General features: G+C 49.4%; 2 protein-coding genes across 5 annotated transcripts in view; one reads left to right on the forward strand and one right to left on the reverse strand.

The window, feature by feature from the left end:
- Nucleotides 1-3,643, forward strand: part of IGSF3 (immunoglobulin superfamily member 3) — a 94,251-nt gene extending 90,608 nt beyond the window's left edge. For both annotated transcript variants that reach the window (XM_066208174.1, XM_066208181.1), the window contains one exon: nucleotides 676-3,643. In XM_066208174.1, the coding sequence (XP_066064271.1) occupies nucleotides 676-926 (251 nt within the window). In that variant the 3' untranslated portion in view covers nucleotides 927-3,643. The remainder of the gene's footprint in view (nucleotides 1-675) is intronic.
- Nucleotides 3,644-3,896: 253 nt separating this feature from the next.
- Nucleotides 3,897-12,530, reverse strand: ADPRH (ADP-ribosylarginine hydrolase). 3 transcript variants are annotated; one of them, XM_066208203.1, is made up of 4 exons: nucleotides 12,294-12,530; nucleotides 11,257-11,603; nucleotides 5,819-6,179; nucleotides 3,897-5,137 (listed from the first exon to the last, which is right to left on the reverse strand). In XM_066208203.1, exons 1-4 carry the CDS (start codon nucleotides 12,497-12,499, stop codon nucleotides 4,750-4,752), a joined length of 1,302 nt encoding a protein of 433 aa, XP_066064300.1. In that variant the 5' UTR covers nucleotides 12,500-12,530; the 3' UTR covers nucleotides 3,897-4,749. The 3 variants fall into 3 exon arrangements, with proteins under 3 accessions (XP_066064300.1, XP_066064301.1, XP_066064302.1); XM_066208204.1 differs by lacking the exon at nucleotides 12,294-12,530 and adding an exon at nucleotides 12,046-12,112; XM_066208205.1 differs by lacking the exon at nucleotides 12,294-12,530 and adding an exon at nucleotides 11,755-11,825.
- Between the last annotated feature and the right edge of the window lie 2,326 nt (nucleotides 12,531-14,856).

Genomic DNA, 14,856 nt, shown 5'->3' on the forward strand with positions numbered 1-14,856 from the left:
CCGTGGCCCTGGCAACCAAGGAGCAAGTGGGACTTGGGCAAGTCTGTGGTGCTGGTACTTTTCCAGTCAGCTCAGTGGTTCTTGCCAGCTCTCGCTCTGCCTTGAGTATCCACACTGCACCTAGCTCTGTACTGGTGTTGCACCCACAGCATTGACCACCTGCTGTGTCTCGAGTCAGTGGGGAGAGACCTTGCCACCCACTGGGATTTAACTGTCCCTGATGGGGCAAGTTGGATTAGCTCTGCACAAGAGCATAGTCTGTGGCACACGGGTCTCCTCACATCAACTGTAGAAGCTGTTGCATGGTTTAGAGGCCCCAGAGGTAACTGAGATCATGTGGGCCCTTAAGGGAGATAGAAATCCTGATGTGCTGCTACCTTTGTGTAGCACCACTAAGAGAATACAAGCTTTGTAAGGCTCCCTGCTTTATAAGATACTGTAAGATCTCCACCAGGGAGGACTCTATCACTCATTAAACTCTTGGGGAGATAAAGCTGAAACATGCCCTGTTACAACTTTCTTCTGTTCTCTAACACTGTTATTTTTCCCAGACCCCCGCCTCCTCCTGCTTTGACATAGAGTAATGAGCATGTGGCTTTCTATGTTTCTGAGGAACTTTGCATGCCCTGATTACAGGGAAACCATGAAATGTGACCACCCTGTGTCTCTTTCCAGGCTCCACGTTGCAGTCTGTCATCTGCTCCAATGACGCCCTCTTCTACTTTGTGTTCTTCTACCCCTTCCCCATCTTTGGCATCTTGATCATCACCATCCTCCTGGTGCGGTTCAAGAGCCGGAACTCCAGCAAGAACTCAGAGGGCAAGAATGGGGTTCCCTTGCTGTGGATCAAAGAGCCTCACCTCAACTACTCTCCCACTTGCCTAGAGCCACCAGTCCTCAGCATCCACCCGGGAACCATAGACTAAAGAGGCAGAGACACCTGTAGGGACGCACAGAGGGAGAGAAGCAGAGATACACACCGGGAACCCTGAGGAGCACAGTGGGGTTTGTTGTTCTTGTTTCATTTGTTTCAATGTTTGTGCTCCCACACCGTGGCTGAGCTCTGCCCAGCCAGCAGGAGCAGGAAGGTCCAAGGCTTCTTCCAGCACCTGTGGGAATATAGCCCCTCACCCCAATGGACAGAGGCACTTGCTGTACATAGCGGATGTTCCTCTCGGACTAATTTGATTCACATCAGTTGCTGTCTTTTGGGCTGTTACTTTTTTATCATTTCTTTTTTGGTCACTCTAAGAACTGTAGACTTTCCCTGCCTTCCACACAGTGTGGAGTTCCCCAGGAGTATTTGCTCCTGGTGGGATGATCTCTTTGGAAGTAAATGTATACGTTTTCCAAAACAGACTGTTTTTCCTTCTCGGATTCAGTGCCACAGTGAAGAAGGTCTGTTCCCAAGGTGCACTGAGCTAGCTTCTCCTTCTTCCAAAACAGACAAAGCCAGGTCTGTCCCCAGAGGGGTTAACTGGGCTGTCTGTCAAGAGGTTCAAAGACTGGCTGTAGCCTCAGCATCTTCTTGCCTCCATCTTACTTGTTTTCTCAGGAGGGAGCAATTCACCTTTTGGGAGTGTTCCCAGGTCTCGGAGAGAGTGAATATTGAGCGTGCTTGCAGTCAGGACAAAAGCAGTTTAGTTTGTCTCAAGGAACTGAAGGGGGGGAAAGGAAAGACACCTGAAAGCCCTGACTGTGTTGTAGTAAAGAGGGTCCTTGTATTGTCTCACCAGAGTCATGTTCCTCCCTGGTGTCCATGCTGCCATCTCTAATGTGGCAGATCTCCTCTGTGCCCCAGTCATTTGGGAATGGGAGGCTTAATCCAGTCTCTGAAGGCTTCAACATGACCAAAGTAATGACTCTAGGAAGGAGGAAAGGAGAAGCTCCACGGGTCAGGTTCACAGTCCCTGGATGGTTCAGCCAAGGAGCCCAGTAGCAAACATGCCACGTAGTGAGGACATGCAGCTAACCACCATGTGTCACGAGTTTTCCTGTGGTTGCACTACTCCCCAGTGTGAGCCTGGACAAAGCAAGGGGCCTGCAGCACATCAGCACCCTGGGGACTTCCCTGTCCCCTTGGCCAAGAGAAATTCTCCCCCTGCGTTTATGTGCATCTGCCGTTTGTTTCTGAGACTTCAGGAAGAGAATCCATTTCTCCATAAGCTCCCCCTCCTGGTAAAGTCACCTGCTCTTGTAAGAGTCGCCGTGGCAGGAAATGCTGTTCTTTCTGTGAAAGATATGGCTCTCGTGAACCAAACCAGGGCTCTCTGCACGTGGGGCACCTGACCTCCTGCACCCCCTGATGCCAAGAACCCCTGCCCTGTCCTGTGGAGGAAACCGCCTCCTCCCCCCGTGTTATGTCTGGCGGAAGAAAATGTTTGCCAAAAACGGCCTTTTGTTGTCTTCCTCGATGTCTTCCTGGCAAATCTGGCCATTTCTTTTTTTTGCAGCGTGGCTGAAGCCCAGCGGGGGCGGACGGGTGCAGCCGCCAGACCCCCCCTGCCTCACGTGTGAGAGGTGCCATACCCACAGCCGTTGTCCTCTCCGGAGGGGTGGACTGCTCTCTGGGAGCAGAGGGGACCTCAGCAGATGCTCTGTAGCACTAAGTCAGTTAGACCCTGATGCCTTGACGTTTCAGAGGTGGTGAAGCTTCAGGTTGGAGATCTGCACCATGACGCCTTGCTCCTGCCTGGGAGAGGACCCACGTGGCTGTAGATCGTCCCGTGCGAAGGCGTTTGAAGTTGGCCACCTCTGCACCTCCACCAGAACAGTACTGGTGTCTTCTTCTGCTGGGAAGCCCCAGTTTCACTCGTCCCTCTGTGAAGTCTGCCTCCTCGAGATGTAACTGCTTACTGGCCCCAGCATATGCATAAAATCACACTCCTGTATCTCTATGTATCGCACACCCGCACACTTGTCTTCCCTTTCTAAGACGTCTGCAAAGAGAGGAGTGGGATGAGAAGCGAATGGAAGTGAAGAACCGAGGTGCAAACAGCTGCAGCTGCAGCCAGTGGGTATTGTTTCCTAACTGTACTATCTCCTGTACGTACTGCTCCCGGGCAGGAACCACGACTCACTTCAGCTTTAAGGAAGAAGAGAAAATGAAATCAGCAGGAGCGGTTCTTTCCTTGAAGAGCTCTGCTCTGCACCTCAGCCACGCTCCTTGCCAACCTGTCTGCTGCAGAGCAGGGCTCTCCTGGAGGCCTGCTCCGTGGCCCTGCCCCACTGGGTGGATGGGGTGTCTTCCCAGCCCTGTGGTTCCTGCACAGAGCCCAGGCTTTCCTGGGAAGTGGCTCCCATGGTGGTCCCTGAATGTACCTTGCTGGTGACATTTCTCCATTGCTCTGGCAGTGTGTTGCCCAGTCTCAAACTTCTCTCAGTTTTTATAAGGCAGACTCTTGCTGTTGAAAGTTTTAACACAAAGCTTTTCAAACCACTCTCTCTGCTGTAACTTTCTGTAATGAACCCAAGAAGAAAGAGAGAGACCCTGTCCATGCATGATGTGGAAAAATGTTTGGGATTTTTAAAAAAAGAAAAAAGTGGAAAAAAAAACCCAACAAAAACTTTGTACTATGTTGCACTAAAACATGTTTTATACAACACACCCGACAGCTGTAGTAAACTGTGTTGAAATTGTGAATCCTATTGCTGCTGGTTTTTGTCAGATCTGGGCTTTTACTATGTGCACTCACAGCATAAAGGTGTGCTGAGGCCCTCCTCTTGGGAACCCTCTCCCTCTGCCCCTACTCCTTGATGCAATAACTTCTCTCGCTACCATTGGTAGCACATCTCCTCTCTCTTGCAGCTGAAGCTTGCAGACACGTGGCACCTCTCATTTCATACCCCATCCATCCCTCAACCTATGCCATAATAGAATATAACGTTTAACAGAGGCCTGTCAGGTCTTTTTATTGAATGGGATACACTGGTTTTGAAATTGTTCCGAAAACAGTAAAAGTACTTTGCTGTGTCATAGTCTGGATTTGAAGAAAAACCTTATTTTGATAGAATTATGCATAGCAAATGTTAAACACATTACCTTTAGTAACCTTGATGAAAGCAGAATATAGTTCACTACAGAAGCTGATGTAAAATGCAACCTGTTAATTCTCATTACCTGCTTTTGCCTTAAGTAAGGATTTGGGCAGTAGTCTTGAATTCCCACATTCACTTGAAATAGGGAAGTAGCATGATGCATTCATACCTGTATTGCAGAAGTAGCGTGGAATTGGGTAAAACGGGCTGATCACACAACTTTAAGGTCAGGTTTGGGGGTTTTTTTCCACATTCATTTGAAACAAAAAAATATCCTGTGCTAAAATAATTTTGTAAGAAAGCTCTGTTGTCCCCAGACACAATGGGCTGCTTGTGGCCCCTGCTCCCCTCGCAGGGGCAGGATGCTGGCTTGGGGCAGCCGGAGTGGGGTTTGCTGCCTGTCCTGCTGCTGCAGCATGACCCGCAGGGCTGCGGTGGGTGCTCCTGCTCCTCCTGAGGACCAGACGATGTGCAGCCACCCTGCAGCGCAGGAGGGACGTCTCGGGGGACCATTGTGTGTTCCCGTCAAACCACCAGCCCCAAACTAGCGCTGACACGGCCTCCCCACTGAAGCCAACACACAGAGAAAAGGCAGGTCTGGCTCTGGCTTACATTCATGAGATTTAATCCGGGCGGGTTTGCAAACCAAGCGAGAGAGCACGGGACAGCCGCTGAGTAGGTGTGCCTGTGGGGTGTCCTGCCACCTCCTGCCTAGATGAGGCTGTACAAGCCCTTGGCTACCTTCACCAGGCGGTCCTTGTACTCCAGGTGAGCGTAGAGGGAGGGGGGCACCCCCTGGAAGCCATACAAGGCGCCCCACCAGCTGGCGGCGATGGCGGCCGTGGAGTCGCTGTCGCCCCCGTGGAAGAAGGCGCGGTAAGCCAGCTCCGGCCAGGAGTCCCCGGCGCCCAGCAGGGCGTCGTAGGCGATCATGGGCGCGTCGTGCCCGCTGCTGCCCCCCCAGCCGCTGTAGCTCAGGGAGGTGTAGAACGAGTCTCTCTCCTCCACGCCGTACTTGGGTGGGAACTTGGGCGACGAGACGCCGTCCGAGATACCTCTCTCCGCCAGGTATTTTTTCCACTGCTCCTCGAAGTAGGACCTGCCAAACGGGACGGGATGGAGCGGCTGTCAGTTGTCCCAGGGCAGTGACACACAGCCGAGCGCCATGCAGGTGCCAGCGGAAAACGCGCCACGTCAAGAGCCCGGAGGAAGGGCTCAGAAAAATGGCAAACCCCCATTTGTCAAAACTAGGGACATGATTTACAGTAAGAGGAATGAGGACATGTTTCAGTGACTTAGATTTCCCCTCCCTCCAGCCACGTGAGAGAAGGCAGCCCAGCACCTGCAGGATTCAAAGGCTCAGAGTGAGAACTGAGTCATCCTCCCAAATTCAGAGCAGCTCTACCTCTGTGTGTGCCCCTGCACACGGAGGTGCAGTGAATATGCAGATTTGGTTATAACTTTCAGACTGAGCTCAGCCCTAAGCTTGATGCTGTCCCCCACCTTGCTTGCCATCTTTCATAAGATCACAGTTGCATGAGATGACAAGTCTGCCTTCTTCATACGGGATCCAAAAAAGGTCACAACTACATGACCCAAACACAACCTGCCTTTTTTTCTGCCCCCAAGTTAAGGTATTCTGAATTGATTTGATCCTACGGCAAGCGTGTACTGGCCTAGGAGTTTACCATAATGTGATTACAGAAACTTGGGTTATGAGCAGAGCTCGCCCTGTCACACGGGGGCTTTAAGAAATGGCGGTGCAGGGAGTGCAGCTCACCATTGCTTCATGTTCTCCTCCACGAAGAAGTTGGACTCCTGCACGTAGGCTTTTGCCCGTGGCAGCACCTCCATCAGCCCCTTCCCCCAGGCCACGGGGGGCACGCTGTTGACTGCGTAGGCCGTGAAGAGGGCAGAGGCCAGGGCCCCCAGGTATCCGGTGGGGTGGTGGTGGGTCATGCGGCCGCTCTCGATGCTGACCTTGAGCAGGGTGTCCAGCTGCGCGGGGCGGTAGAAGCGCAGCCCGATGCACATGGCGCGCATGGCGGCCCCGCAGCCGCCCGCCCGCGGGCTGAACGGGATCCGCCAGCCGTCCGGCCGCCCCGGCTCCAGCTTCATGGTGCCTTCCACACACATGGTACCTGGGGACAGCAGCCACAGAGCCAAAGAGAAAGAAGACACAGAAACATCAGCAGGAGATGGCTTGGGAACAAGGGGAAGACAGGCAGGGCAGTGGGGAAGAAAACATTGTGTAAGGAACTGGAGCTTCCTTTTAAAAACATATGTAGTCTGCTCACGTACATATCCTGCCTTAAGCTGCTGGAGCATCCTGTGTCCTCCCCAGCAGACCTGATAATTTTTGTTTGTGAAAATAATTAAAAGGTCTAGGGGGTAGGAAACACTTCACTGCTCATTTACTGACATGGTTTATATTTACATTATCCATAAACATATATAGTAATAGATATATACAAATATACCTAGATATCTCCCTCTCTGTAAACGGAAAGGTTTGTAGGATCTCTGACACAAGGCAAGTCTAGGTAGGTAATTGCTTTTTCACAGGACTTCTAAAGGCAGAGACCCCACAAGCTCCTCAGGAATCTTTCCCATTGCCTCACTAATAGAAAATACACTGACAGAAAATGTTTTCCAGCTCTCCCTTGCTGCAGGTTAAGTTTGTCAGAAAGCCTTGAGTGTAGCATCTCACCTCAACACAGTCTGCATAACTGGCTTTACTGTACTCCTCTCCCATAAGCTGAAGAGCAGCTGTACTTGGTGAGACCAAAGGTTTGTCCAGCTCACTAGTTCATCTCCAAACACTGCCACTAAAGGGTAACTGCAGAAAGACTACAAGAAATGAGGCAAGCCCACCTCCCATCTCTTTCATATTTCTGCTATTTACTTTTTAAAGAAATTGCTCTGCTTCTTCAGACTAACACTTGTTAGTCCAACACATTCACAGGACAAAACACCCAAATTTCAGAGCCTAGCCAGCTTCCCCAGCCAAGACAGTGAAATGTTTTGAGTGCTAAGCCCAAGTGCTTGTGTGTAAAGAAAAAACAGGTTTGGAACATCGAATTATCTTTGATTCTTTTCTACCTTGCTTTTTTCTCATAGTCTTCTTTTCTGGCCTAATCTGAAATAATTCTTTTCCAGCAGGAAGGTAAATCAAGGCAGGTTTCAAGCAGCTTTATTTAAGTTTTAACGTGTAGGACAATGGCAAAGACTAACCCCAGTGTGCTCAGTCCTCTCTCAGACACAGCAGCAGCAGCAGCAACTGGCTGTAACCACACCCCCAAAAGTAGACTGTTGCTCCTACACTTTGTTCCCTCACTGGGACAGTAGCTGATGAACTTGCAGTTGCTCTGTTACTTTGGAAGTCAAACTAAATGGAGTAGCAAGGAGGAAGCCTGGTCAAGCAATTTCACCTCACTTGGGTGCAACTCAGTCACCACGAGCTATGATCTTGCTAATCACAGCCAGGTACTGCACTAAGGCCCCTGCAGAGCTCTTGGCTTCTGCACTTCCATGTACATGTTTGGCATTAGGGTTTGATTTATGTCAGCCTGTTTTACCTGCACTTTTCAGCACCCTTGTCACTGAAATATCTCCAAATCCATGCACAGCTTTAAGACTGGCTTCTGGATGTATGCTAAAAACAACTAACAGCTGGCCACTGTCAGGAATAATGTCACGTGCTGGGCCAAGTGTCATTAGCTCTACTGGGACCGGTCACCACCAACCTCTAAGTGAAATACCTGTGAGTTTGCTTTTAGGATGTCTCAATGTGAGAACATGTTCAAGCCTCTAAATTTCATGTAGTTTACTAATTCAGTGCTGGCTGCTGTGTATCAAAATCATTAAGAGGGATATCAGCATAATTTCCAACTTCATGATGACTAACAGAAAATTGGGGCATTTTTCTAAAAATGTCACCACACCAAGCATTGTATCCAATGAACTGTAACAGGACATTAAAATGAAGGTATCAAACGAAGCCGCGTTTTTAAAGAGCTGTGCCAACTACTCTATTTGTATATTCTGGTAAAAGAGAACTTCTTCCAGGAAAGCAAGGGGGAGGGGAGAGAGCACAGGGACTAAGGCAGCTTAAAATCAAAATGTGTATAACAAAAGCAGAGATTGCTCTTGCTGAAACTTCGAGAAAAAAACGTTTCTTCAGGACATGCCTGGGCAGGTTGAGACCACACACCTCATTCCTTAATAAAAAGTGAGATTGTTCTTGCACTAATTGCAGCCGAAGTAAAAAGGAAGATGACAAGGCTTTAAATGGAAAAGACTGGTTATTTTGCAATACAATTTGCCTGCAGCTCTAAGCCTGTGCATATTATTTTAGGATATGACTACTGATAACTTGCAAGTGGAAAAAATTGTGTAAAACAAAGCAGTGTATGACAGACTCTTACGATTTATGAAGCATTACAAGTATTATCCCTCACGCTTTTAAACTGTTAAAATATTAAAACATTGGAAAGCCAGTTTAGCAAGACTAAGCTGGAATCACATCAGGTCTTTTTTAAAAAACAGGTTTAAAAAAAAACCAACCTGCTGTAGGGAGTTTTTGAATTAAGAAATTGTTTCGGAAATCCTTCACATCCTGGTTAGGAATCCTTTGTACTAACAACAGGAAATTAAAAGTAACCTAAGCATGGTACTGGTCTAAGGAGAGAAGAAATACAAGGAAAAAACAGTGTGTGAATTAGGGCAACCTGAAAAACTTTTTCAAGAACAGCTGGATGCAATTTTTGGGTAGGCTTTCATTCCACTTACCTAGACTCTTCAAGAGCACAGACAGTAACAGTTGTTTGGGGTTGATCAGTAACATATAAAAAAAAAGGTGAGTTAAACAAACCACACAGTGGTAAATAATTCCAAAGGGAGAGGACTAGGTTTTCTGGAGAAGTGCTGTAGTTGTACCATGAAAAAAGAAGCATGTCTGTGCTTGCTTAATTCATTGCCTTTGTAATCTGCAGGGGACAATGAATTTGGGGCTGTGGCACATCACAAATAGCAACAGCGGGATGTAGGGATTACCTTGTCACTGAATTACTACCCTCAGAGTTCTCTCCTGAGGCTGTGTCCCTGAGGGACCCTGCTGTGGCTGCCCTGTGACTCAGAACACTGTGGGAATCCCTTTGTTACTGCAGCTTTGGGTTTTCAGGTCTGGACTCCCTCGTGTGAGCCATCAATGTGACTTTCCCCCACTGTTCTAAGGAAATCTCTTCTGTGTTGGGCAAAAGTTCCAACAGCAACTTTCCATTCTCAGCCTTCAGGGCTGCAATTCCCAGGTGAGTACTTAGGCCAGAACAGCACCACCATGGGTTGCGTTCTCTGTTAAAATCCATTTATTCTGAACTGCCAGAAGAAGGTATTGGCACACAACTTTTATCATTAGGACTTATCAATATGGCATGGAGACTCCAGACTGCAGAGAGCTTTTCAGGGTATGGATTAGGTATTCCCTTCAGTGGGACTTAAACTGCTAAGCGTCAGGATTTAAACTCGCAGAGCTGAATTCCTTTCCTGTAGCTGCAGCAGGAGCAATTCTGACTGTAAGATGTTAAATTGTCTTTGGAACCACTAAACAATGTGTATTTCTTTTTTTTACCTAGATAATCCGACATTTCCTTGTCACTCCTCTTAATGTTCATAGCAAGTTTGCTTTCAAATTCTTCACTTCCTAATGGGAACTTCTTTTGGGCATTATTGCACCTCATTTTAGTCACAGAATGAATGCCTTAGGTGTCCTATTATCCTTAGATATTATTTACTAACATTTAAATTTTAGCTGCTTCTCCTTTTCATCTTAGGTTTTAGTCACCAAGGTTAGAGTGTGAAAATCCTTCCATGTGCTCACTGCCAGCTGTGGTTTGTCCATCTTGGCTGGGGGAACTAAACTATGCTGCTCCACCGAAACTGCAGTCAATCTCTTGGAAGTTTGATCTGCCAACTTTGGCTGTCCTGACAAGCATCATTAGCCCATTAGCCCTTCCTAAATATTTTATTAATTAGGCTACTCCAGCAACTGGGAATATGGGTGTTAAAAGAAGACTGATAATTTAGCTCTTTACACAAGGAGAGGGGCCCACTGTGGAAAGGTAAGCAGAATAAATTCCAGTTCAGGTTTCCAAGCTGGTTTATTTTGGAACTGCACAGCGCCAATAAACTGTGCTCAGTGGCAAGATTTGGCCTTTCCCATGTTTAATGTCAAGACAGAACACTCTTGACATACTCTGGCCACTCCAAATAAGCACGTCTAAGCATACATACAATTTCAATGTACAAACTTTGCACAGGACTGCTGAATTTGAGCGTTTCCTGGATACTTCACGCTTCCTGCACTGGTCAAATTAGAGGCCCAGCCTAAGCAGCTCCAATTTAAATGTAATCCAGGCATCCAGAAGAGCCTGGGCCATGAGCACAGAGACAGATGGAACCCTTGGGGAAGAGCTGGGACAGGAGGGCTGGATGAACTAGGAACCACAGGGATGTGTTGTGTACGGTATCTTGGCTACTGCAGCCTGTCAAGGTGCCCTTCCTGAATCCTGCCAGGCCCACTGCTCGTGGCGCAAACTCAGCACCACTGTGTCCATGCAGAGAAAAGAGAGATGATGGAAGTACTGGGCTCAGAAAACATGATTGTGGCCTGACTGTCCTGTTGCAGAAAGCAGGCATGCAGAGCTAGCCACAAGCAGACTTTGGGTTTAGTAAGTATAATTACTCCAAGAAAGGATCTTTAATCTAAAGGCCTTTAAATATATTTTACATGTAATTTGTTGGGTTTCTGATGAGAAGTTCTGTATTAATTCTCGGTTTAAATATGTTGCTTTAACACAGCATCTCAGGGTGTGCATTTCAGTGGTTGAATGTGCATTTTTTATCCACTGAATGCAGGAATCTCAAGTGCAAAAGCCATCACCTTTCCCGAGCTGAGGCCAGGCCTCAAACATATCCATAAGAATGTTTTGTGAATGTGGGCAAAACAGTATCTTTTTCATCTAGTTCAGAGAAGCCCAAACCCCTTCAGCTTGCCTTATTCTCTTCTCTTTAGCTCATCCTGAGAAAGGTACTGAGTGTGGGACATTCCTGCCTTAAGTGAAATACAGTTAACGCTCTAAACAGCCAAAAGAGAGCCGGGGCCAGCTGCAGCTCCAAGCTGCAGGAGAGACAAGAGTGACAGCATGATGGAGGGGTTACCTGGAGCTCTGCCCTCCATGTCATTCATGCACTCCTTGTAGTTCCTTGCAAGCAGAGAGTAGAGATGTGGTAGGCTTGGGTTTTTCCCAGCAGCTACCAGGGCTTCGGCCGTAGCCAGGTGCATCACGGTGTCATCGCTGACTCTCCAACCTTGGATGCTGAAATTGCCCAGTCCCCCCAGCTCTTCCAGCTCCTTGTAGATGACTGGGCCACTCCTCTCGAACTCCCATCTCCCGTTGTAAAATCCCAGCGTGTCACCAAGTGCACTCAGCACCATGGATGCTACGTAGTTTTCCACCTCCCTAGGACACATTTTTTGTCCCACGACTACTTCAACGTAGAAGACGCTATGAAAAAGAAAAAAGGGAGAACGAGCATTAAATCTTTCCCAGTTCAATATGGGCTTGTACTACTAAGCTCCAGCAGGCTGGCAGGAGCCTGGCAGGAGTCTCACTCAGAGATGTGTTTCTTCACAGCACATGGAGCCTGTGCACATACCGTGGGTAAGTGTGTGGCAGCCCCTGGACCAGGGGCACCTGGAGATGTCGTGCTGGGATGCTGGTAGCAGCCCAGGATAATGCTGCATATCCTACCCGGCTCAAAGACCAAAAACCACGGGCAGGACTGCTGAACCATGGGCAGAATTTGACCACAACCACGTTCTCCGCCTTTTAGAGTGCACGAGCGAGCTCAGAGCAGCAAGCACCCGCGGCTTTTGCGCCCTGGAGTAAGGCGAGGCTGACCCTCAGCGGTACAAGAGGAAGGGGTGCGGGGAACGGCTCGGCTGACCTGCGCAGCTTTGGCAGGGTCACGCAATGGCGGTGACGCTTGGCCCAGCTCCTCGGGCAGGACACCGCAGCGGCTGCTCGCGCAGGCAGCGCTCCCGCCCCGCGCCTGCTTCAGCCAGGAAATACCAACCGCGCCCCCCCAAAAAAAACCCGCCCCAAGGCAAGGCTTGCTTCTCCTTTCCGCTTGCGAGAAGCAGAAGCGGCCGAGGCCGGCGGGCCCGCCCCAGGCGGGGCCGCGCGGGTACTTACAGAGCCAGCGCGGCGATGGCCGCCAGCGCGGCCAGCGCGGCCACCGCCTTCAGCAGGCTCCGAGGAGCCCACGGGCACCCTCCCCGGGCCACGGGGCGCTGTTCGGCCCGCTCAGCCCTCCGCCCGGCCTGGTTAACCCGTCCCGGGGCTCGCCCCTCCGCGGCCGGTGCGGGACGGCGCAGGCGGACGGGCTGGCCGGCGTCCATGCTCGGGGCTGCCCTCAGGAGGGCCTCGGAATAGAAACTGGCACGGAGGAAATGATGGCGAGGCGCGGAAACGAGCGGTTTGGTTTTTAAAAAAAGAAAAGGCGCTGAATGAGCAGCCTCTCCCTCCTCCTGGCTGAGCGGGATCCCGCTCTGTGTCTGCGCTGGGGAAAGGCTTTGGGAGGGCTTTCCTCGGCTTTTTACTCCTTGCTGCAGCCTGAGCAGAGCCTCCAGCCTTTGCTAGCAATCTTTGCCCCTCTGCCTGCCCCCTTACAGAGCCACAGAATTGCCCCTGAAACTGCGGGAAAAACAGGAACTCTCCGGCAACATCTTTTCGGTGTTAGAAAACACGGCATTACTTTATTTTGGCCAGGATGCGCAGTAGAAATTACGCCATCCACGCATGTCCGGGCTGCGTGACAGTGAAAATCATTCCACTATACACAGTTCTTTACTAGAATTTTCACCCATCTGCGCATAAAAAATATTCAAAGACATCCATGTTCATCGGTCCTAAATTACACAACTCTTAGTATGCGATCTCCTGTTGGTTATTGATCCCTTGACCTTTGAAGCTGATTAGGCCCTCATTCTTTGGTTCTCTTGTCAGTCTTTTCCCAGATCACGTGTTTCTGACCCCATCCCAGGTAATGTTCATTAATGTTCATTTACCTCCGGTGTATTTTCTGGCAACTCTCAGTCTGTAGCTGTTAAACTCATCAGATCTCGCTCAATCTCTTGGAACAGAATCTTTTGAAAAGAAACTTCAATTCTCCTGGTCAAAAGCGAACAAACCCCTGACTAAAGTTACATTAAAATTTTTTTAAGTTGCATCATTTCCAGCAGAATCATCAGGGTTGGACGAGACCTTCAAGATCACCGAACCCAACCATCCACCCAGCACAATCACTTTAATCCCTTAACCACAAAACCATCATCCAGCGCCACATCCAGACACCTCTTGAGCACCACCAGGGGTGGTGACTCCACCATCTCCCTGGGCAACCTTTTCCAATGCCTGACCATCCTAACAGTGAAAAACCTTTTCTAATGCCTAGTCTGAATCTCCCCCATCCCAGATTAAGGCTGTTTCCTGTAGGCATGGTAGAAAAGACTGTAGAAGAAGTGGTTGTAGAGACCAGTGAGATCACCCCTGAGCCTCCTCTTCTTTAGACAACCTTCAGTATTTGGGGGCAATGCTTTCCCCACAACCCCAGCATGGCCCGGATCAGCTCCCTGGTGACCCCAACCCCTCCCTAACCACGGCTGATCTTTGCTATGTCCCGCAGTGCTGCCTCATGTAGTGTCCTGAGGTGCCTTGTGCTCCCACTGCCTTGCTTTATCCTTTGTTTTTATTTTTGGTGGTGGTTAGGTGGCTGAAGGAGTCTAGTCAGTGGATGAGGAAGGGATAGGAGCTCAACATAGGAGCAAGAAACAGGACTGAGCATGGCTGGGATTGCACTTTGTGGAAGCTGAACATTTTTACCAGCTGCCGATCACCTCCACACCAGGTCTCCAGGGCTCATGTTCACCCCAGAAGGTACCAGCACCTCTTATATGGAGGGAAAACAAAAATTTCCCCCTTGATGCCTATGGGAGAAAGCGGTGGTAGTTTTTGAGCCGCAGCCCTGGGGGATTTCAGGGCAATCACAAATGTAGTGCTGGGTCAGAGCAGAGTCCCTGGGGAATTTGGGGGCAAGTCAGAGTGGGGTGCTTGGAGGTGGCCCTGGGGGAATTCAGGTAGCTGAGAGCACAGGTCTGCATGGGAGCGTCAGCCACGGTGGCCTCGATGCTTCTTCATGCCATGTTCATTCCTAGATCTACTCCTCCTCTACACCCTGCTGCAAATGTGGAGTTTGAGAAGCATCTAGCAAGAGAAATAGTAACAGAAAAGGAAGTGGGAAAAGAAGGTGCTGGTGTTCCAACACTGCCAGCAGTGTCTGATGACCTTTTCTGCTTCTATGCTTCATTTTGTTTTCTCTAGAACAGCTCTGAATTTACCCAGGTTGGTGCAGTGCTCAGAAGCAAAGCGGGGCTTTTCGCTCCTAAGGTTTGGGCCGTGAGAGGGAAAACCCCTCCTGTTTTTGTCTTGCAGAATGGCTGGCTGTGAGGAACGGCTTCTGCTCCAGCCTCAAGGACAGAGGAGCAGAGAGGAAAGTTTGCAGGGCTCCTCAAACACAGAAGGAAGATGGGACAACATCTCTACATTGGCAAAAAATGGCCTGCGGGTCTGAGATGTTTGGTTCTCTTAATTGCTTCCAGCTTCCTGAATTCTCAGCTTCCTGAAAAATGAGAACATGATGTGCAATGCAGTTAAGGGACATCCAAGAGACGTCAGAGAAAAGTGTTGAGGGCTCCTT

Source organism: Chamaea fasciata, unplaced genomic scaffold (assembly GCF_029207755.1).
Source record: "Chamaea fasciata isolate MVZ Bird 193981 ecotype frontalis unplaced genomic scaffold, bChaFas1.0.hap1 SCAF_2, whole genome shotgun sequence".
Classification (NCBI taxonomy): Eukaryota; Metazoa; Chordata; class Aves; order Passeriformes; family Sylviidae; genus Chamaea; species Chamaea fasciata.

Coding starts and splice junctions, on each gene's coding strand:
- ADPRH (XM_066208203.1), bottom strand. CDS start 12,499: ATGGACGCCGGCCAGCCCGTCCGCCTGCGCCGTCCCGCACCGGCCGCG. Junction 11,604..12,293: donor GCCATCGCCGCGCTGGCTCT/GTAAGTACCCGC, acceptor TCTTTTTCATAG/CGTCTTCTACGTTGAAGTAG. Junction 6,180..11,256: donor CATGGAGGGCAGAGCTCCAG/GTAACCCCTCCA, acceptor TGCTGTCCCCAG/GTACCATGTGTGTGGAAGGC.